The 24,614-nt window shown below is 32.6% G+C and overlaps 1 protein-coding gene across 1 annotated transcript in view; it reads right to left on the bottom strand.

Moving 5' to 3' along the window:
• Nucleotides 1-1,675: 1,675 nt before the first annotated feature.
• LOC126668378 (uncharacterized) overlaps nt 1,676-24,614 on the bottom strand; it is a 44,756-nt gene continuing 21,817 nt past the window's right edge. The window contains exons 5-8 of the mRNA XM_050361584.1: nt 4,977-5,151; nt 4,694-4,895; nt 2,869-4,650; nt 1,676-2,796 (exon numbers count right to left, since the gene is read on the bottom strand). Coding sequence (XP_050217541.1) covers nt 1,676-2,796; nt 2,869-4,650; nt 4,694-4,895; nt 4,977-5,151 — 3,280 coding nt within the window. The remainder of the gene's footprint in view (nt 2,797-2,868; nt 4,651-4,693; nt 4,896-4,976; nt 5,152-24,614) is intronic.

Below are 24,614 nucleotides of genomic sequence, written 5' to 3'. Positions count from 1 at the left end.
AAACGTTTCACCTTTTAACGATTTAAGCCAAACGTTTACAAACGTTACGAAACAAAACCAAACGTTTAAAAACTTTACGAAACAAAACCAAACGTTTAAAACGTTATGAAACAAATTCAAACGTTTCACATCATAGCGATTTAAGCCAAAACATTAGAAATGTTACGAAATAAAACCAAGCGTTTCACTTTTTTAGCAATTTATTCACCTTTTTTAGTAATTTAGGCTAAATATTCACAATCGTTGCGAAACAAATCCAAGCGGCTCATCTTTTTTGCGATTTAAGCCAAACCTTTACAAACGTTACGAAACAAAACCAAGCGTTTTGCGTTTTTAGCAATTTAAGCAAAACATTTACAAACGTTACGAAACAAATCCAATCGTTTCACCTTTTTAGCAATTTAAGCGAAAGGTTTACAAACGTTCCAAAAACAAATTCAAGCGTTTCACATTTTAAGCAATTTAACCCAAACGTTTACAAACGTTACGAAACAAATCCAAGCGTTTCAATTTTTAGCAATTTAAGTCAAACATTTACAAACGTTACGAAACAAATCCAAGCGTTTCACCTTTTTAGCAATTTAAGCCAAACGTTTACAAACGTTACGAAACAAATCCAAACGTTTCATCTTTGTAGCAATTTAAGCCAAACGTTTACAAACATTACCAAACAAATCCAAGCGTTTCACATTTTTAGCAATTTAAGCCATACGTTTACAAACGTTACGAAACAAATCCAAATGTGTCACCTTTTTAGCGAATTAAGCCAAACGTTTACAAACGTTATGAAACAAATCCAAATGTTTCACCTTTTTATCCAAGCGTTCCACATTTTTAGCAATTTAAGACAAACGTTTACAAACGTTAGGAAACAAATCCAAACGTTTCACCTTTTTAGTGATTTAATCCAAACGTTAGGAAACAAATCCAAACGTTGAACCTTTTTAGTGATTTAAGCCAAACGTTTACAAACGTTACAAAACAAATCCAAAGGTTGAACCATTTTAGCGATGGAAGCCAAAGGTTTGCAAACGTTACGAAACAAATCCAAACGTTTCCCCTTTTTAACGATTTGAGCCAAATGATTACAAACGTTACGAAACAAATCCAAACGTTTTGCCTTTTTAGCAATTTAAGCCAAACGTTTACAAACGTTACAAAACAAATCCAAACGTTTCACCTTTTTAGAGATTTAGGTCAAACATTTACAAACGTTACGAAACAAAAACAAATGTTTAAAACGTTACGAAAGAAATCTAAACATTCCACATTTTTAGCGATTTAAGCCATACCATTACAATTGTTACGAAACAAAACCAAGCGTTTCACTTTTTTAGCCATTTTAAGCCAACTGTTGCGAAACAAATCCAAGCGTTTCACCTTTTTAGAAATTTAAGCCAAACGTTTACAAATGTTCTGAAACAATTCCAAGCTTTTCACCTTTCTAGTAATTTAACCTAAACATTTATAAAGGTTATGAAACAAATTTTTTTTTGGTCAATCACCAAAATAGCAATTTTATTATTGCTTGAACAAAAAGGCCACATACAACAGCCCAAAGGCAAAACCAGGACACAACCTGAGAAGCTCAGCTAACCAAAACCAAAAAAAGACACAAATCAGCCTACCAAGGCTCCCTGCTACCCTCCCACTCAAAACCCAAAACAGAGCACTTCTAATTCAGTCTAGCTTCAACTGCCTTCCTGATCTTCTCAAAGATTTGATCACAAGTGTCTGTTTTTTGGTTGAAAATAACATCATTCCTGGCTATCCACAGATGATAAACTGTGGCAGTGAACCAGATCTTCCTGGTCTTAGCAATCCTGGATTTTCCTTTTGATCTTCTGGTAAAGAAGCTCACCTCTCTTCTCCAGTCAAAAGCTTGCCTCTGGAATCCCAAGACATCCAGAGTTCTCCTCCAGACATCAGCAGAAAAATCACATCTAAAAAAGAGGTGCTCAGTGCACTCACTGTGAGCATTACAAAACACACACATAGCAGAGTTGATTACACTCCATCTTGCAAGTTTGTCCCTGGTGTTTAATCTATTCAAAATGGCCAGCCAAGTGATAAACGAGTATCTGGGGATTTGACCTGCAAACCAAATTAAAGAATGCCAAGTAACCTTCTCACAAACACCAGCTAAGAAACTCCAGGCACTTTTAATAGAAAAGTATCCATTATTCTGAGCTTTCCACACTATTTTATCATCGGTAGTATTGTTGATTTTGTAATTGCTTTGAATGTAATTCCCAGCATCAAGAGTATGGTCATCCATAGGGTCTGGAAAGGACAAACAGTTATTCCTCCAAAGCTTGAAAACCTTTGTTTCTTTAGGAACATCTGAGTCAACAATATTAATGTTAGGAAATCTTTCCACCAAAGACTTTCCTCCTACCCAAGGGTCATTCCAAAATTGAAACTTCTTCCCATTGCCTAGCTTATACTCAAACATAGGCTTGACCTCACTTCTGATCTTCAACAAATTCCTCCATGACCAGGAGCAGTCATGAGGTTTGGTAATTCCCCAAAAACTCAGTTTCCTGAGCTTGTTAGCATTGACCCAGCTAGCCCACATGGAAGGCTTCTCTGAAATCAACTCCCAAATATGCTTAGAAACAGCAGCTTTATTCCATATATGGATTGGTTTAATTCCCAAACCACCACAACACTTCCCAGTGCTTACTGAACTCCATTTAACCAGCTCACCTCTTTTAGTGCTATGCACACCATGCCAAAGGTATCTTCTACAGATTGCTTCAACTCCATGAATTACTGCTTTAGGAAGAAAAAACACTGAGCACCAATAAATGTGCATACTGAGAAGCACTTAGTTGATCAATTGAAGTCTTCCTGCATAGGACAAACTTCTGGAGTTCCAAGCTGACACTCTACTTGTTATTCTTTGAATTAAGCTATTACAGTGCTCTTTGGATAGTCTAGTAGAAAAAAGAGGCAGACCTACATATTTGACAGGTAATTCACCCTCCTGAAAATCCAGGATATTAAGCAGAGCAGATTTCTGATCACCAGCAGGCCCATTGAAAAATATAGAGCTTTTATGATGATTAGGCTTTAAACCTGAACAAGAAGAGAACTTATTGATAGCATTGTTGATAATGCTAATGGATGCAGGATCCCCATTGCTGAAAATTAGCAGATCATCTGCAAAAGCCAGGTGAGTTAGCTTAATTCTATTACAACCTTTGTGATAGGTGTAACCAGACCCTTCCTTTGTACTGTTCTGCATAATTCTTGAAAAAAACTCCATGCAAAGAATAAAGATTAAGGGGGATATGGGGTCCCCCTGCCTTAGGCCCTTCTTACCAGGAAAAAAACCTACAGATTCTCCATTAACCATTATTGAGAACATGGCAGTCCTGATGCAGGTCATGACTAGAGTTGTAAACTTCCTGGGGAACCTGAAACCAATAAGGATCTCTTCAATAAAATCCCAAGCTACTGTATCATACGCCTTCTGGATGTCAACTTTGATTGCACACGCATTGTCTTTCCCTCTGTGATAATTTCTCACTATCTCATGAGCTAAAACGATGTTATCAGAGATGCATCTCCCAGGCACAAAAGCAGATTGACAAGGATTGACAATTTTCCCAATAACCCTGCTAAGCCTTCTAGCCAGAACCTTTGAAATGCCTTTATAAATCACATTGCAGCATGCAATGGGTCTATAATCACCAATGATTTTAGGATCAGGCACTTTAGGAATAAGGGTAATGGAGGTTGAATTGGTATGCTTATGCATTCTTCCATTTGAGAAGAAATCAGTGATGGCCTTAGAGATATCACTTCCAACTATATTCCAAGACTTCTTAAAGAAAGCACTACTGTATCCATCAGGGCCAGGGGCTTTGTCATTGTTGATGGAGAAAATGGCCTCTTTAATTTCATCTATAGAAACCTCTTTATCTAACTCCATTCTGTCAGATTCACTCAGATTAACACCTTCAGCAAACATCTCAGCATCAGAGTTGATCCTATTGAGAGAACAAGACCCAATAGTGTTTTCATAGTGTTTAACAATTTCCATCTTAATCCTTTCTGGATCAGAACAGATAGAACCATTATTGAGAGCTATAGAAATAATCTTTTTCCTAGCTTGTCTTTGAATCATACTCCTATGAAAAAAATTTGTATTCTGGTCACCCAATTTAATCCAAGAAATTCTGGATTTCTGTCTAATAATGCTTTCTTCCCAAGCCATTTGATTATAGAGATGCTTGTACATAACTCTTTCCTCTTCATGCAGTAATTCATTAAAAGGATCCACAAGAATATTAGCTTGAAGACTGCTTAGTAACTCCTTTGTTTTCACAACTTTATCAGATATATCACTGAACTCCAATCTGTTTAACATTCTCAAGTCTTTCTTTAGCCATTTAAGCTTCTGATACACTTGGTTCATACGGTTCCCATAAGCATTTCTATTCCAGCCACTAGTCACAATGTTTCGAAAAGATGGATGCTCACTCCAAACATTAAAGAATCTGAAAGACACCTTTCTCACCCTATTACTAACAAGATGAACAATAAGAGGGGAGTGATAGGCTTTTAACATCATAGTAAGAATCATTCCAATAGCTATTCCACTAATCATTAATGAAACACCAATCCAATCTCCTCCAAATCCTACTCTCACCAATTTGGTTATTACACCAAGTGAAACTATTACCAGTTCTCATTAGTTCCATAAGATTTGAATCATGAACACAGTTCTTAAATTCATCAGCAGCATTAATGTCAATCATATTGCCACCCAACCTATTACCATCATTCATTACAGCATTGAAATCCCCAATTACAATCCATTTATCATCTATAGACTGACTAATAAGAGATATATTATTCCACAACTCAGTTCTATCTGCAGCTATCTAAGATCCATAAACAACAGTGCAATAGAAGGTAGTATAATCACAATCAATTCTACAATGGATAAATTGGTTATGAGTTACAACAGGGCTGACAACTATATCATTCTTATTATAAATGATCCAGATTCTGCCCATACTAGAACACACATAGTTATTGATTATCTCCCAACCTGGCAACTTACTTTTCATCTTACTCCAAACTGAATCAAACTTAGAACTATTAACTCTAGTCTCTACTAAACCAACCATCTTCAACCTATTTAGAGCAATTAGAGAAATGATCTCAGATTGCTTGAGGGCATTACTAATCCCTCTAATGTTCCAGCACACTAACATATCAATTTAAGCCAAACGTTTACAAACGTTACGAAACAAATCCAAACGTTTAACCTTTTTAGCGATTTAAGCCGAAAGTTTACAAACGTTACGAAACAAAACCAAACATTTCACCTTTTTAGCAATTTAAACCAAACGTTTACAAACGTTACGAAACAAATCCAAATATTTCCCCATTTGAGTGATTTAAGCTAAATGTTTGAAATGTTATGAAACAAATCCAAACATTTCACCTTTTTGGCGATATATGCCAACCGTTTACAAACGTTGCGAAACAAATCCAAACGTTTCCCCTTTTTAGCGATTGAAGCCAAACGTTTACAAACGGTACAAAACATATCCAAATGTTTCACCTTTTTAGCGATTTAAGCAAAACGTTTACAAAAGTTACGAAACAAATCCAAACGTTCACCATTTTAGCGATTTAAGTCAAACGTTTACAAATGTTAAGAAACAAATCCAAGCGTTTAACCTTTATAGCAATTTAAACCAAACGTTTACAAACGTTACGAAACAGAACAAAATGTTTGACCTTTTTAGCGATATAAGCCAAACGTTTACAAACGTTACAAAAGAAACCCAAACGTTTCACATTTTTAGCGATTTAAGCAAAACGTTTACAAACGTTACGAAACGATTCCAAACGTTTCACCTTTTTAGCAATTTAAATCCAAACATTTGTAAACAAATCCAAACGTTCACCTTTTTAGCAATTTAAATCCAAACGTTTGTAAACGAATCCAAACATTTGTAAACGAATCCAAACGTTTCACCTTTTTAGCGGTTTAAGCGAATCGTTTACTAACGTTACAAAAAAAATCCAAACGTTTCACCTTTTTAGCGATTTAAGTCTGACATTTACAAACGTTACGAAACAAATCCAAATGTTTCACATTTTAGCGATTTAAGTTAAACGTTTACAAACGTTACGAAACAAATTAAACCAAGCGTTTCACCTTTTTTGCAGTTTAAGCCAAACGATTACAAACAGTACAAAAAAATCCAAATGTTTCGCCTTTTTAGCAAATTAAGCCAAACGTTTACAAATGTTACGAAACAAATCCAAACGTTGAACCTTTTTAGTGATTTAAAACAAACGTTTACAAACGTTACAAAAAAATTCCAAATGTTGAATCTTTTTCCCGATTTAAGCCAAACGTTCACAAACGCTACAAAACAAATCCAAACGTTTCGCCTTTTTAACGATTTAAGCCAAACGATTACAAACGGTACAAAATAATCCAATTGTTTCGCCTTTTTAGCAATTTAAGCCAAACGTTAACAAACTTTACGAAACAAATCCAAACGTTTCACCTTTTTAGTGATTTAAACAAAACGTTTCCAAACGTTACGAAACAAAATCAAACGTTTAAAACGTTACGAAACAAATCCAAACGTTCCACATTTTTAGCGATTTAAGCCAAACCTTTACAAATATTACGAAACAAACCAAGCATTTCAACTTTTTAGCCATTTTAAGCCAAACGTTTACAAATGTTACGAAACAAATCCAAGCGTTTCACCTTTTTAGAAATTTAAGCCAAACGTTTTCAAACGTTATGGAACAATCCAAGCGTTTCACCTTTTTAGTAATTCAAGCCAAACGTTTAAAAACGTTACGAAACATATCAAATCGTTTACAAACATTACATAACAAAAATAAACTTCCAATATTTTTTGCAATTTAAGCCAAACGTTTACAAACGTAACGAAACAAATCCAAACGTTTCACCTTTTTAGCGATTGAAGCCAAACGTTTAGAAATGTGAAGAAACAAATCCAAATGTTTCCCCAATTTAGCGATTTAAGCATAACGTTTATAAACGTTACGAAACAAAACCAAATGTTTACAAACGTTATGAAACAAATCCAAATGTTTACAAACGTTACGAAACAAATCCAAACGTTTCTCCATTTTAGTTATTTAAGCCAAACGTTTACAAGCGTTACGAAACAAATCCAAACGTTTCACCTTTTTAGCTATTTAAGCCAAACGTTTACAAACGTTACGAAACAAATCCAAACGTTTTCCCATTTTAGCAATTTAAGGCGAACGTTTACAAATGTTACGAAACAAATCCAAACGTTTCTTTTTTTTTCGATTGAAGCCAAACGTTTACAAATATTACGAAACAAATCCAAACGTTTCCTCTTTTTAGAGATTTAGCCAAATGTTTACAAACGTTACAGAACAAATCAAGCGTTTCACGTTTTTAGCAATATAAGCCAAACGTTTGCAAACATTACGAAACGAATCCAAACGTTTCACTTTTTTAGCGATTTAAGTCAAACATTTATAAACATTACGAAACAAATCACAATGTTTCCCCATTTTTTCGATTTAAGCCAAACGTTTAAAACGTTACAAAACAAATCTAAACGTTTCACCTTTTTAGCGATTTAAGCCAAACGTTTACAAACTTTACGAACCAAATTCAAATGTTTCACCTTTTTAGCGATTAAAGCCAGACGTTTAGAAATCTTACGAAACAAATCCAAACGTTTCACCTTTTTAGCAATTTAAGCCAAACGTTTACAAACGTTACGAAACAAATCCAAACGTTTCGCCTTTTTAGCGATTTAAGCCAAACGTTTACATACGTTACGAAACAAAACTAAACGTTTAATAAATCTAAGAGTTTCACATTTTTAGCGATTTAAGCCAAACGTTTACAAACATTACGAAATAAAACCAATCGTTTAAAAACGTTACGAAACAAATCCAAACGTTTCACCTATTTAGCGATTTAAAATAAATGTTTACAAACGTTACGAAATAAATCCAAACCCAAAACATTTACAACCGTTACGAAACAAAACCAATTTTTTTACCTTTTTAGCGATTTAGGCCAAACGTTTACAGATGTTATGTAACAAATCTAAATGTTTCTCCTTTTTAGCGATTTAGGCCAAACATTTACAAACGTTACGAAACAAATCCAAACGTTTCACCTTTTAGCGATTAAAGCCAAACATTTATAAACTTTACGAAACAAAATCAAACGTTTAAAACATTATGAAAAAAATTTAAACTTTTCCCATTTTTAGCGATTTAAGCCAAAGGTTTGCAAACATTACAAATCAAAACCAAGCGTTTCACAATTTTAGCAATTTAAGCAAAACGTTTACAAACATTACAAAGCAAATCAAAGCGTTTCCCCTTTATAGCAATATAAGCGTTTCCCCTTTATAGCAATAAAACGCTTTGATTTGTTTCGTAACGTTTGTAAACGTATGGCTTAAATTGCTAAAAAGGTGAAAGAATTGGATTTGTTTCATAACCTTTGTAAACGTTTGGCTTATATCGCTAAAAAGGGGAAACGTTTGGATTTTTTTGGTAACGTTTGTAAACATTTGTCTTAAATTGCTAAATAGGTGAAACGCTTGGTTTTGTTTCGTAAAATTTGTAAACATTTGGCTTAAATTGCTAAAAAGGTGTAATGCTTGGTTTTGTTTCGTAACATTTGTAAAGGTTTGGCCTAAATCGCTAAAAATGTAAAACGTTTGGATTTGTTTCGTAACGTTTAGATGTTTGGTTTTGTTTCTTAACGTTTGTAATCGTTTTGCTTAAATCGCTAAAAAGGGGAAACGTTTGGATTTGTTTCGTAACGTTTGTAAATGTTTGGCATAAATCGCTATAAAGGCGAAACGTTTGGTTTTGTTTTATAAAGTTTGTAACCATTTGGCTTAATTCGCTAAAAAGATGAAATGTTTGGATTTGTTTCGTAACGTTTGTAAATGTTTGGCTTAAATCACTAAAAAGGTGAAACGTTTAAATTTTTTTCGTATCGTTTCTAAATGTTTGGCGTAAATCGCTAAAAAGGTGAAACATTTGGATTTGTTTCGTAATCTTTGTAAACGTTTGGATTAATTTGCTTAAAAGGTGAAACGCTTTTATTTGTTTCGTAACGTTTGTAAATGTTTGGCTTAAATTGCTAAACAATGAAAAACGCTTGATTTGTTTTGTAAAGTTTGTAAACTTTTGGCTTAAATCGCTAAAAAGGTGAAAGGTTTGAATTTGTTTCGTAGCATTTATAAATGTTTGGCTTAAATCGCTAAAAAGGTGAAACGTTTTGATTTGTTTCGTACCGTATATAAACGTGTGGCTTATATCGCTAAAAATGTGAAACGTTTGGATTTGTTTCGTAACATTTGTAAACGTTTAGGTTAAATTGCCAAAAAGGTGAAACGCTTGGATTTGTTTCGTAACGTTTGTAAACGTTTGGCTTAATTTGCTAAATAGGAGAAACGCTTGGATTAGTTTTGTAACGTTTTTATACGTTTGGCTTAAATTACTAAAAAGTTGAAACTTCTTGGATTAGTTTTGGAACGTTTGTAAACGTTTGGCTTAAATTGCTAAAAAGGTGAAACGCTTGGATTTGTTTCATAACATTTTTAAACGTTTGGCTTATATTTCTAAAAATCCAAGTGTTTCCCCTTTTTAGAAATTTAAGCACAACGTTTACAAAAGTTACGAAAGAAATGCAACCGTTTCACCATTTTAGCGATTTAAGCCAAATGTTAACAAACGTTACGAAACAAATCCAAACGTGTCACCTTTTTAGCGATTTAAGCTAAACATTTACAAACTTTATGAAATAAATCCAAATGTTTCACCTTTTTAGCAATTTGAAACAAATCCAAATGTTTCACCTTTTTAGCAATTTATGCCAAACGTTTACAAACGTTACAAAACAAATCCAAGCATTTCACCTTTTTAGCAATTTAAGCTAAGCGTTTACAAACGTTACGAAACAAATTCAAGCGTTTCACCTTTTAGCAGTTAAAACCAAACGTTTACATACGTTGCGAAACAAATCCAAACGTTGAACCTTTTTAACAATTTAAGCCAACCGTTTACGGACGTTACGAAACAAATCCAAACGTTTCACCTTTTTAGTTATTTAAGCGAAACGTTTCCAAACGTTACGAAACAAATCCAAACGTTACGCCTTTTTAGCAATATAAGCAAAATGTTTACAAATGTTTTAAAACAAATCAAAATGTTTCCCTTTTTAGTGATTTAAGCCAAACGTTTACAAATGTTACGAAACAAAACCAAGCGTTTCACCTTTTTAGCAATTTATTCACCCTTTTTAGTAATTTAGGCTAAATTTTATCAATCGTTACGAAACAAATCCAAGCGTTTCACCTTTTTAGCAATTTAAGCCAAACGTTTACAAACGTTACGAAACAAATCCAAACGTTTTACCTTTTTAGTGATATAAGCTAACATTTATAAACGGTACGAAACACATCCAAACGTTTCACCTTTTTAGCGATTTAAGTCAAACATTTATAAACGCTACGAAGCAAATCCAAACGTTTCGCCTTTTTAGCGATTTAAGCCGAACATTTATAAACGTTACGGAAAAAAACCAAACATTTCAACTTTTTAGCAATTCAAGACAAACGTTTACAAACGTTACGAAACAAATCCAAACGTTGAACCTTTTTAGTAATTTAAGCCAAACGTTTACAGACGTTACGAAACAAATCCAAACGTTTCACCTTTTTAGTTATTTAAGCGAAACGTTTCCAAACGTTACGAAACAAATCCAAACGTTTCGCCTTTTTAGCAATATAAGCAAAATGTTTACAAATGTTTTAAAACAAATCAAAATGTTTCCCTTTTTTAGTGATTTAATCCAAACGTTTACAAATGTTACGAAACAAAACCAAGCGTTTCACCTTTTTAGCAATTTATTCACCTTTTTTAGTAATTTAGGCTAAATTTTATCAAGCGTCACGAAACAAATCCAAGCGTTTCACCTTTTTAGCAACTTAAACCAAACGTTTACAAACGTTACGAAACAAATCCAAACGTTTCACCTTTTTAGTGATATAGGCTAACATTTATAAACGGTACGAAACACATCCAAACGTTTCACCTTTTTAGCTATTTAAGTCAAACATTTATAAACGCTACGAAGCAAATCCAAACATTTCGCCATTTTAGCGATTTAAGCCGAACATTTATAAACGTTACAAAAAAAAAACCAAACATTTCAACTTTTTAGCAATTCAAGACAAACGTTTACAAACGTTACGAAACAAATCCAAATGCTTCCCAATTTTAGCCATTTAAGACAAACGTTTAAAACGATACGAAACAAATCCAAACATTTCCCCTTTTTAGCGATTTATGCCAAACGTTTACAAACGTTACGAAAAAAATCCAAGCGTTTCACCTTTTTAGCGATTGAAGCCAAACGTTTACAAACGATATGAAACAAATCCGAACGTTTCACACCTTTTTAGCGATAGAAGCCAAACGTTTACAAACCTTACGAAACAAATCCAAACGTTTCACCTTTTTAGCGATTTAGGTCAAACATTTACAAAGGTGATGAAACAAATCAAAATGTTTCACATTTTTTGCAATTTAAGCCAACGTTACGAAAAAATCCAAGCATTTCGCCTTATTAGCAATTTCAGCCAAACGTTTACAAACGCTACGAAACAAATCCAAGCATTTCCCCTTTTTGGCAATTTAAGCCAAACGTTTACAAAAGTTACAAAACAAATCCAAACATTTCAACTTTTTAGCGATTTAAGCCAAACGTTTCCAAACGTTACGAAACAAATCCAAACGTTTCCCTTTTTTAGTGATTTAAGCCAAACGTTTACAAACGTTATAAAACAAATCCAAATGTTTCACCTTTTTAGTGATTTAAGCCAAACGTTTACAAACGTTACGAAACAAATCCAAATATTTCATCTTTTTAGCTATTTAAGCCAAACGTTTACAAACATTACGAAACAAATCCAAACGTTTCTAATTTTTAGCAATTTAAGCCAAACGTTTACAAACGTTACAAAACAAATCAAAACGTTTCCCCTTTTAACGATTTAAGCCAAACGTTTACAAACGTTACGAAACAAAACCAAACGTTTAAAACGTTATGAAACAAATTCAAACGTTTCCTATCTTAGCGGTTTAAGCCAAAACTTTAGAAATGTTACGAAACAAAACAAAACGTTTCACCTTTTTAGCAATTTATTCGCCTTTTTTAGTAATTTAGGCTAAATGTTCACAAACGTTGCGAAACAAATCCAAGCGGTTCACCTTTTTGTGATTTAAGACAAACATTTTACAAACATTACGAAATAAAACCAAGCGTTTCGCTTTTTTAGCAATTTAAGCAAAACATTTACAAACGTTACGAAACAAATCCAAGAGTTTCACCTTTTTAGCAATTTAAGCCAAACGTTTACAAACGTTCCAAAACAAATTCAAGTGTTTCACATTTTAGGCAATTTAACCCAAACGTTTACAAACGTTACGAAACAAATCCAAGTGTATCACTGTTTTAGCAATTTAAGTCAAACATTTACAAACTTTACGAAACAAATCCAAGCGTTTCACCTTTTTAGCAATTTAAGCCAAACGTTTACAAACGTTATGAAATAAATCCAAATGTGTCACCTTTTTAGCAATTTAAGCCAAACGTTTACAAACATTACCAAACAAATCCAAGCGTTTCGCCTTTTTAGCAATTTAAGCCATACGTTTACAAACGTTACGAAACAAATCCAAATGTATCACCTTTTTAGCGATTTAAGTCAAACGTTTACAAACGCTATGAAACAAATCCAAATGTTTCACCTTTTTATCAATTTAAGCCAAACATTTAGAAAGGTTATGAAACAAATCCATGCGTTCCATATTTTAAGCAATTTAAGACAAACGTTTACCAACGTTGCGAAAAAAATCCAAGCGTTTCACCTATTTAGCAATTTCAACCAAACGTTTACAAACGTTACGAACAAATCCATGCGTTTCACCTTTTTAGCAATTTAAGCCAAACGTTTACAAAAGTTACAAAACAAATCCCAACATTTCAACTCTTTAGCGATTTAATACAAACGTTTACAAACGTTACGAAACAAATCCAAACATTTCCCCTTTTTAGTGATTTAAGCCAAACGTTTACAAACGTTATAAAACAAATCCAAATGTTTCCCCTTTTTAGTGATTTAAGCCAAACGTTTACAAACGTTACGAAATAAATCCAAATGTTTCACCTTTTTAGCGATTTAAGCCAAACATTTACAAACATTAGGAAACAAATCCAAACGTTTCTCCTTTTTAGCAATTTAAGCCAAACGTTTACAAACGTTACAAAAAAAATCAAAACGTTTCCCCTTTTAACGATTTAAGCCAAACGTTTACAAACGTTACGAAACAAAACCAAACGTTTAAAACGTTATGAAACAAATTCAAACGTTTCACATTATAGCGATTTAAGCCAAAACTTTAGAAATGTTACGAAACAAAACAAAGCGTTTAATCTTTTTAGCAATTTATTCACCTTTTTTAGTAATTTAGACTAAATGTTCACAATCGTTGCGAAACAAATCCAAGCGGTTCACCTTTTTTGCAATTTAAGCCAAACATTTTACAAACTTTACGAAACAAAACCAAGCGTTTCGCTTTTTTAGCAATTTAAGCAAAACATTTACAAACGTTACGAAACAAATCCAAACATTTCACCATTTTAGCAATTTAAGCCAAACGTTTACAAACGTTCCAAAACAAAATTCAAGCGTTTCACATTTTAAGAAATTTAACCCAAACGTTTACAAACGTTACGAAACAAATCCAAGCATTTCACCTTTTTAGCAATTTAAGTCAAACATTTACAAAGGTTACGAAACAAATCCAAGTGTTCACCTTTTTAGCAATTTAAGCCAAACGTTTACAAACGTTACGAAACAAATCCAAACGTGTCACCTTTTTAGCAATTTAAGCCAAACGTTTACAAACATTACCAAACAAATCCAAGCGTTTAGCCTTTTTAGCAATTTAAGCCATACGTTTACAAAAGTAAAGAAACAAATCCAAATGTATCACCTTTATAGCAATTTCAGCCAAACGTTTACAGACGTTACGAACAAATCCAAGCGTTTCACCTTTTTAGCAATTTAAGCCAAACATTTAGAAAGGTTATGAAACAAATCCAAGCGTTCCACATTTTTAGCAATTTAAGACAAACGTTTACCAACGTTGCGAAAAAAATCCAAGCGTTTCACCTTTTTAGCAATTTCAGCCAAACGTTTACAACGTTACGAACAAATCCAAGCGTTTCACCTTTTTAGCAATTTAAGCCAAACGTTTACAAAAGTTACAAAACAAATCCAAACATTTCAACTTTTTAGCGATTTAAGCCACACGTTTACAAACGTTATGAAAGAAATCTAAACGTTTCTCCTTTTTAGTGATTGAAGCCAAACGTTACAAACGTTACAAAACAAATCCAAATGTTTCCCCTTTTTAGTGATTTAAGCCAAACGTTTACAAACGTTACGAAACAAATCCAAATGTTTCACCTTTTTAGCGATTTAAGCCAAACGTTTACAAACATTACGAAACAAATCCAAACGTTTCTCCTTTTTAGCAATTTAAGCCAAACGTTTACAAACGTTACAAAACAAATCGAAACGTTTCCCCTTTTACCGATTTAAGCCAAACGTTTACAAACGTTACGAAACAAAACCGAACGTTTGAAACGTTATGAAACAAATTCAAACGTTTCACATCATAGCGATTTAAGCCAAAACTTTAGCGAAACAAAACAAAGCGTTTCACCTTTTTAGCAATTTATTCACCTTTTTTAGTAATTTAGGCTAAATGTTCACAATCGTTGCGAAACAAATCCAAGCGGTTCACCTTTTTTGCGATTTAAGCCAAACATTTTACAAACGTTACGAAACAAAACCAAGCGTTTCGCGTTTTTAGCAATTTAAGCAAAACATTTACAAACGTTACGAAACAAGTCCTAGCGTTTCACCTTTTTAGCAATTTAAGCCAAACGTTTACAAACGTTACGAAACAAATCCAAACGTGTCACCTTTTTAGCAATTTAAGCTAAACGTTTACAAACATTACCAAACAAATCCAAGCGTTTCGCCTTTTTAGCAATTTAAGCCATACGTTTACAAACCTTACGAAGCAAATCCAAATGTATCACCTTTTTAGCGATTTAAGTCAAACGTTTAAAAACGTTATAAAACAAATCCAAATGTTTCACCTTTTTATCAATTTAAGCCAAACGTTTAAAAACGTTATAAAACAAATCCAAATGTTTCACCTTTTTATCAATTTAAGCCAAACATTTAGAAAGGTTATGAAACAAATCCAAGCGTTCCATATTTTTAGCAATTTAAGACAAACGTTTACCAACGTTGCAAAAAAAATCCAAGCGTTTCACCTTTTTAGCAATTTCAGCCAAACGTTTACAGACGTTACGAACAAATCCAAGCGTTTCACCTTTTTAGCAATTTAAGCCAAACGTTTACAAACGTTACGAAACAAATCCAAACGTCTCACCTTTTTAGCGATTTAATCCAAACGTTTACAAACATTAGGAAATAAATCCAAACGTTGAACCTTTTTAGTGATTTAAACGAAACGTTTACAAACATTACAAAACAAATCCAAACGTTGAAACATTTTAGCGATAGAAGCCAAACGTTTACAAACGTTACGAATCAAATCCCAACGTTTCCCCTTTATAGCAATTTATGCCAAGAGATTACAAACGTTACGAAACAAATCCAAACGTTTTGCCTTTTTAGCAATTTAAGCCAAACGTTTACAAACGTTACAAAACAAATCCAAATGTTTCACATTTTTAGCTATTTAGGTCAAACATTTACAAACGTTATGAAACAAAAACAAATGTTTAAAACGTTACGAAACAAATTCAAACATTCCACATTTTTAGCGATTTAAGCCATACCTTTACAAATGTTACGAAACAAAACCAAGCATTTCACTTTTTTAGCCATTTTAAGCCAAACGTTGCGAAACAAATCCAAGCGTTTCACCTTTTTAGAAATTTAAGCCAAACGTTTAAAAACGTTCTGAAACAAATCCAAGCGTTTCACCTTTCTAGTAATTTAACCTAAACATTTATTAAGGTTACAAAACAAATTGTTTCACCTTTTTAGCTATTTAAGCCAAATGTTTACAAACGTTACGAAACAAATCCAAACGTTTAACCTTTTTAGCGATTTAAGCCGAAAATTTACAAACATTTCGAAACAAAACCAACCATTTCACTTCTTTAGCAATTTAAGCCAAACGTTTACAAACGTTATGAAACAAATCCAAATATTTCCCCATTTGAGTGATTTAAGCAAAATGTTTGAAATGTTACGAAACAAATCGAAACATTTCACCTTTTTGGCGATATATGCCAAACGTTTACAAAAGTTGCGAACCAAATCCAAATGTTTCACCATTTTAGCGATTTAAGTCAAACGTTTACAAACGTTATGAAAAAAATCCAAGTGTTTCACCTTTTTAGCAATTTAAGTCAAACGTTTACAAATGTTACGAAACAAATCCAAGCATTTAATCTTTTTAGCAATTTAAACCAAACGTTTACAAACATTACGAAACAAAACAAAATGTTTGACCTTTTTAGCGATTTAAGCCAAACGTTTACAAACGTTACAAAAGAAACCCAAACGTTTCACATTTTTATCGATTTAAGCCAAATGTTTACAAACGTTTCACCTTTTTAGCAATTTAAATCTAAACGTTTGTAAACAAATCCAAACATTCACCTTTTTAGCAATTTAAATCCAAACGTTTGTAAACGAATCCAAACGTTTGTAAACGAACGCAAACGTTTCACTTTTTTAGCGGTATAAGCCAATCGTTTACAAACGTTACGAAACAAATCCAAATGTTTCACCTTTTTAGCGATTTAAGCCAAACGTTTCACCTTTTTAGCGATTTAAGCTAAACCTTTACAAATATTACGAAACAAAACAAAGCGTTTCACCTTTTTTGCCATTTTAAGCCAAACGTTTACAAACGTTACGAAACAAATCCAAGCATTTTACCTTTTTAAAAATTTAAGCCAAACGTTTTCAAACGTTATGAAACAATCCAAGCGTTTCACCTTTTTAGTAATTTAAGCCAAACGTTACGAAACATATCCAATCGCTTACAAACATTACATAACAAAAAGAAACTTTTCACATTTTTTGCAATTTAAGCCAAACGTTTGCAAACGTAACGAAACAAATCCAAACGTTTCACCTTTTTAGCGATTGAAGCCAAACGTTTAGAAATGTGAAGAAACAAATCCAAATGTTTCCCCAATTTAGCGATTTAAACATAACGTTTATAAATGTTACGAAACAAAACCAAATGTTTACAAACGTTATGAAACAAATTCAAATGTTTACAAACATCACGAAGCAAATCCAAACGTTTCTCCATTTTAGTTATTTAAGCCAAACGTTTACAAACGTTACAAAACAAATCCAAACGTTTCAACATTTTAGCTATTTAAGTCAAACGTTTACAAACGTTACAAAACAAATCCAAACGTTTTCCCATTTTAGAAATTTAAGCCAAACGTTTACAAATGTTACAAAACAAATCCAAACGTTCCCCCTTTTTTGCGATAGAAGCCAAACGTTTACAAACATTACGAAACAAATCCAAACGTTGCCCCTTTTTAGCGATTTAAGCCAAATGTTTACAAATGTTACAGAACAAATCAAAGCATTTCACCTTTTTAGCAATATAAGCCAAACGTTTGCAAACATTACGAAATAAATCCAAACGTTTCACCTTTTTAGCGATTTAAGTCAAACATTTACAAACATTACGAAACTAATCACAATGTTTCCCCATATTTTTGATTTAAGCCAAACGTTTAAAACGTTACGAAACAAATCTAAACATTTCACCTTTTTAGCGATTTAAGCCAAACGTTTATTAACTTTAATAAACAAATTCAAATGTTTCACCTTTTTAGCGATTAAAGCCAAACGTTTAGAAATCTTACGAAACAAATCCAAACGTTTCACCTTTTGTGCAATTTAAGCCAAACGTTTACAAACGTTACGAAACGAATCCAAACGTTTCACCTTTTTAGCGATTTAAGCCAAACGTTTACAAACGTTACGAAACAAAACTAAACGTTTAAAATGTTACGAAATAAATTCAAACGTTTCACATTTTTAGCGATTTAAGCCAAACGTTTACAAACATTACGAAATAAAACCAATCGTTTAAAAACATTACGAAACAAATCCAAATGTTTCACCTATTTAGCGATTTAAAACAAACGTTACGAAATAAATCCAAACCCAAAACATTTACAACCGTTACGAAACAAAACCAAAATTTTCACCTTTTTAGCTATTTAGGCCAAACGTTTATAGATGTTATGTAACAAATCCAAAACGTTTCACCTTTGTAGCGATTTAGGCCAAACATTTACAAACGTTACGAAACAAACCCAAATGTTTCACCTTTTAGCGATTAAAGCAAAACATTTATAAACTTTACGAAACAAAACCAAACGTTTAAAACGTTACGAAAAAACTTTAAACATTTCCCATTTTTAGCGATTTAAACCAAATGTTCGCAAACGTTACAAATCAAAACCAAGTGTTTCACCATTTTAACAATTTAAGCAAAACGTTTACAAACATTACAAAGCAAATCCATGCGTTTCACCTTTATAGCAATATAAGCCAAACCTTTACAAACGTTACGAAACAAATCCAAGCGTTTCCCCTTTTTAGCAATTTAATCCAAATGTTTACAAATGTTAACGAACAAATCCAAACGTTTCACATTTTTAGCGATTTAAGCCAAACGTTTACAAACGTTACGAAACAAATCCAAACGTGTCACCTTTTTAGCGATTTAAGCCAAACATTTACAAAGGTTATGAAACAAATCCAAATGTTTCACCTTTTTAGCAATTTGAAACAAATTCAAATGTTTCACCTTTTTTGCAATTTATGCCTAACGTTTACAAACCTTATGAAACAAATCCAGGCGTTTCACCTTTTTAGCAATTTAAGCTAAACGTTTACAAACGTTACGAAACAAATCCAAGCGTTTCACCTTTTTAGCAATTAAAGCCAAACGTTTACAAACTTTACGAAACAAATCCAAACGTTGAACTTTTTACCGATTTAAGCCATACGTTTACAAACGTTACGAAATAAATCCAAACGTTTCACCTTTTTAGTGATTTTAGCGAAACGTTTCCAAACGTTATGAAACAAATCCAAACGTTTCGCCTTTTTAGGAATTTAAGCCAAACGTTTACAAACGTTACAAAACAAATCCAAGCGCTTCCCCTTTTTAGTGATTTAATCCAAACGTTTACAAACGTTACGAAACAAAATCAAACGTTTAAAACGTTACGAAACAAATCCAAACGTTTCACATTTTTAGCGATTTAAGCCAAACCCTTACAAATGTTACGAAACAAAACCAAGCGTTTCACCTTTTTAGAAATTTATTCACCTTTTTTAGTAATTTAGGCATAATGTTCACAATCGTTTCGAAAAAAGTCCAAGTGTTTCATCTATTTAGCAATTTAAGCCAAACGTTACAAACGTTACGAAACAAATCCAAACGTTTCCCATTTTTAACAATTTAAGCCGAACGTTTAAAAACGTTATGAAACAAAACCAAACATTTCAACTTTTTAGCAAGTTAAGCCAAACGTTTACAAACGTTACGAAACAAATCCAAATGCTTCCCCATTTTAGCGATTTAAGCCAAACGTTTAAAACGTTACGAAATAAATCCAAACATTTTACCTTTTGAGCAATTTATGCCAGACGTTTACAAACGTTACGAAACAAATCCAAACGTTTCACCTTTATGGCGATTGAAGCCAAACATTACAAACGATACGAAACAAATTTAAACGTTTCACACCTTTTCAGCGATTTAAGCAAAACGTTTACAAACATTACGAAACATATCAAAATGTTTCACGTTTTTTGCAATTTAAGCCAAACGTTTACAAGCGTTACAAAACAAATCCAAACGTTTCACCTTTTTAGCGATTTAAGCCAAACGTTTGCAAAGGTTATGAAACATATCAAAATGTTTCACGTCTTTGCAATTTAAGCCAAGCGTTTACAAACGTTACGAAACAAACCCAAACGTTTCATCTTTTAGCGATTAAAGCCAAACATTTATAAACGTCACGAAACAAATCCAAGCATTTCACCTTTTTAGCAATTTAAGCCAAACATTCGCAAAAGTTACGAAACAAATCACATCGTTTCACCTTTTTAGCAATATAAGCCAAACGTTTACAAATGTTAGAAAATAAATCCAAACATTTCAACGTATTAGCGATTTAAGCCATACGTTTACAAACATTACAAAACAAATCCAAACGTTTCCCCTTTTTAGTGATTTAAGCCAAACGTTTACAAACATTGCAAAAGGTTTGGTTTTGTTTCGTAACGTTTATAAATGGTTGGCTTAAATCGCTAAAAAGGGAAAACGTTTTGTTTTGTTTCGTAATGTTTCTAAACTTTTGGCATAAATCGCTAAAAAGGTTAAACGTTTACATTTGTTTCGTAACGTTTGTAAACGCTTGGCTTAAATCCCTTAAAAGGGGAAACGTTTGGATTTGTTTTGTAACGTTTGTAAACGTTTGGCTTAAATCTCTTAAAAGGTGAAACGTTTGGTTTTGCTTCGTAACGTTTTTAAACGTTTGGCTTAAATTAATAAAAAGGTGAAACGCTTGGATTTCTTTCGTAGCGTTTGTAAACGTTTGGTTTACATCGCTAAAAAGGTGAAATGCTTGGACTTTTTTTGCAACGTTTGGCTTAAATCGCTAAAAATGTGAAACGTTTGTATTTGTTTCGTAACGGTTTAAACGTTTGGTTTTATTTCGTAATGTTTAAAACATTTTTATTGTTTCATAACGTTTGTAAATATGTGGCTTAAATCGCTAAAAAGGTGAAACGTTTAGTTTTGTTTCGAAATTTTATTAGACATTTGGCTTAAATCGCTAAAATGGGGAAGGTGAAATGTTTGGATTTGTTTCATAACATTTGAAAACGTTTGGCTTAAATTGCTAAAAAGGTGAAACGTTTGTATTTGTTATGTAACGTTGGTAAACGTTACGCTTAAATTGATAAAAAGGTTAAAATTTGTTTTGTAACGTTTGTAAAAGTTTGACTTAAATAGCTAAAAAGGTGAAACGTTTGGTTTTGTTTCGTAATGTTTGTAAATGTTTTGTAAACGTTTGGCTTATATCGCCAAAAAGGCCAAACGTTTAGTTTTGTGTCGTAATGTTTGTAAACGTTCGGCTTAAATCGCTAAAAATGTGAAACATTTGGATTTGTTTTGTAACATTTATAAATGTTTGGCTTAAATCGCTGAAAAGGTAAATCCAAACGTTTGGAGAAGTTATGAAACAAAGCCAAACGTTCATAAACGTTTGGTTTTATATCGTAAAGTTTGTAAATGTTCGGCTTAAATTGCTAAAAAGGTGAAACGCTTGGATTTGTTTCGTAACGTTTGTAAACATTTGGGTTAAATTGCTAAAAAGATGAAACGTTTGGATTTGTTTTATAGCGTTTGTAAACGTTTGGCTTAACTCGCTAAAAACATGAAACGTTTGGATTTGTTTCGTAACATTTGCAAACGTTTTGCATCAATTGCTAAAAAGGTGAAACGTTTGGATTTGTTTTGTAACGTTTGTAAACGTTTGGCTTAAATTGCTAAAAAGGTGAAACGCTTGGATTTGTTTCGTATCGTTTGTAAACATTTGGCTTAAATTGTTAAAAAGGGAAACGTTTGGATTTATTTCGATACGTTTGTAAACGTTTGGCTTAAATCGCTAAAAATGAGAAACGTTTGGATTTGTTTCGTAAGGTTTGACTTAAACAACTAAAAAGGTGAAACGTTTGGATTTCTTTCGTAACGTTTGTAAACATTTTGCTTAAATCGCTAAAAATGTGAAACGTTTGGATTTGTTTCGTAACATTTGTAAATATTTGGCTTAAATCGCTAAAAAGGGGAAATGTTTGGTTTTGTTTTCGTAACGTTTGTAAACGTTTGGCTAAAATCGCTAAAAAGGAGAAACGTTTGGATTTGTTTCGTAACTTTTGTACACGTTTGGCTTAAATTGCTAAAAAGGCGAAATGTTTGGTTTTGTTTCGTAAAGTTTGTAAACGTTTGGCTTAAATCGCTAAAAAGGGTAAACGTTTCGTTTTTGCTCGTAACGTTTGTAAACCTTTTTAGCGATTTGCTAAACGTTTGGTTTTGTTTCTTAACGTTTGTAAACATTTGGCTTAAATCGCTAAAAAGGTAAAATGTTTGGATTTATTTTGTAATGTTTATAAACGTTTGGCTTAAATTGCTAAAAAGATGAAACGTTTTGTTTTGTTCCCTAATGTTTCGAAACGTTTGGCTTAAATCGGTAAAAAGGTGAAACGTTTGGATTTGTTTTGTAACTTTTATAAACGTTTGGCTTAAATTGCTAAAAATGAGAAACGTCTGGATTTGTTTCGTAACATTTTAAACGTTTTGTTTTGTTTGATAACGTTGGTAAACGTTTGCCTTAAATCGCTAAAATGTGAAAAACGGTGAAACGCTTGGATTTGTTTCGCAACGTTTGTCAACGTTTTGCTTAAATTGGTAAAAAGGTGAAACACTTGGTTTTGTTTCATAACCTTTGTAAACGTTTGGCCTAAATCAATAAAAAGCTGAAATGTTTGGATTTTTTTCGTAACGTTTGTAAACGTTTTGATTTTTTTGGTAACGTTTTAAAAGTTTGGTTTTATTTCGTAACGTTTGTAAACGTTTGTCTTAGATCGCTAAAAGGGGAAAAGTTTGGTTTTGTTTTGTAACATTTGTAAACGTTTGGCTTAAATCGCTAAGAAGGTGAAACGTTTGGATTTGTTTCGTATCATTTGTAACCGTTTGGCTTAAATCGCAAAAAGGGGGAAACGTTTGGTTTTTTTCGTAACGTTTGTAAACGTTTGGCTTAAATCGCTAAAAAGGTCAAACATTTGGATTTGTTTCGTAATGTTTGTACACGTTTGGCTTAAATTGCTAAAAAGGTGAAACGTTTGTTTTTGTTCCGTAACGTTTCCAAACGTTAGGCTTCAATCGTTTAAAAGGTGAAACAATTGGATTTGTTTCGTATCGTTTGTAAACGTTTAGCTTAAATTGCTAAAAATGTGAGACCTTTGGATTTGTTTCATAATTTTTGAAACGTTTGGTTTTATTTCGGAACGTTTCAAAACGTTTGGCTTATATTGCTAAAAATGTGAAAAAGGTGAAACGCTTGGATTTGTTGCGTAACGTTTGTAAACGTTTGGGTTAAATTGCTAAAAAAGTGAAACGCTTGGTTTTGTTTCGTAAAGTTTGTAAACGTTTGGCTTAAATCGCTAAAAAGGTGAAATGTTTGGATTTCTTTTATAACCTTTGGATTTATTTTGTAACGTTATAAACGTATGGTTTTGTTTCGTAACGTTTGTAAACGGTTGGCTTAAATCGCTAAAAAGGGGAAACATTTGGCTTTGTTTCGTAACGTTTGTAAACGTTTGGCTTAATACGCTAAAAAGGTGAAACTTTTACATTTGTTTCGTAATGTTTGTAAACGTTTGGCTTAAATCCCTTAAAAGGTGAAACGTTTGGATTTGTTTCGTAACATTTGTAAACGTTTGGCATAAATCTCTAAAAAGGTGAATTGTTTGGTTTGGTTTCGTAACGTTTTTAAACATTCTGCTTAAATTGCTAAAAAAGTGAAACTCTTAAATTTGTTTCTGAACGTTTGTAAACGTTTGGCTTAAATTTCTAAAAGGGTGAAAAGCTTGGACTTATTTTGTAACGTTTGTAAACGTTTGGCTTAAATCGCTAAAAATGTGAAACATTTGGATTTGTTTCATAACGTTTTTAACATTTGGTTTTATTTCATAATGTTTATAAACATTTTTTTGTTGCATAATGTTTGTCAACGTTTGGCTTAAATCAATAAAAAGCTGAAACGTTTGGATTTTTTTGAAACGTTTGTAAACGTTTTGATTTTTTTGGTAACGTTTTAAGCGTTTTGTTTTGTTTCGTAACATTTGTAAACGTTTGGCTTATATCGCTAAAAAGGTGAAACGTTTGGTTTTGTTTCGTAACATTTGTAAACGTTTGGATTAAATCGCTAAAAAGGTGAAACGTTTGGATTTGTTTCGTAACATTTTTAACCGTTTGGCTTAAATCGCTAAAAGGGGAAATGTTTGGTTTTTTTTCGTAACGTTTGTAAACGTTTGGCTTAAATCGCTAAAATGGTCAAACATTTGGATTTGTTTCGTAACATTTGTACACGTTTGGCTTAAATTGCTAAAAAGGAGAAACATTTGTTTTTGTTTCCTAACATTTCCAAACGTTAGGCTTAAATCGCTTAGAAGGTGAAACTATTGGATTTGTTTCGTATCGTTTGTAGACGTTTGACTTAAATTGCTAAAAATGTGAGACCTTTGGATTTGTTTCATAATGTTTGAAATGTTTGGTTTTCTTTCGCAACGTTTCAAAACGTTTGGCTTATATTACTAAAAATGTGAAAAAGGTGAAACGCTTGGATT

This window comes from Mercurialis annua, linkage group LG2 (assembly GCF_937616625.2).
Source record: "Mercurialis annua linkage group LG2, ddMerAnnu1.2, whole genome shotgun sequence".
Classification (NCBI taxonomy): domain Eukaryota; kingdom Viridiplantae; phylum Streptophyta; class Magnoliopsida; order Malpighiales; family Euphorbiaceae; genus Mercurialis; species Mercurialis annua.
Note: the sequence above shows the minus strand (reverse complement) of the source record. Positions and strands in the feature narration are given on the sequence as shown.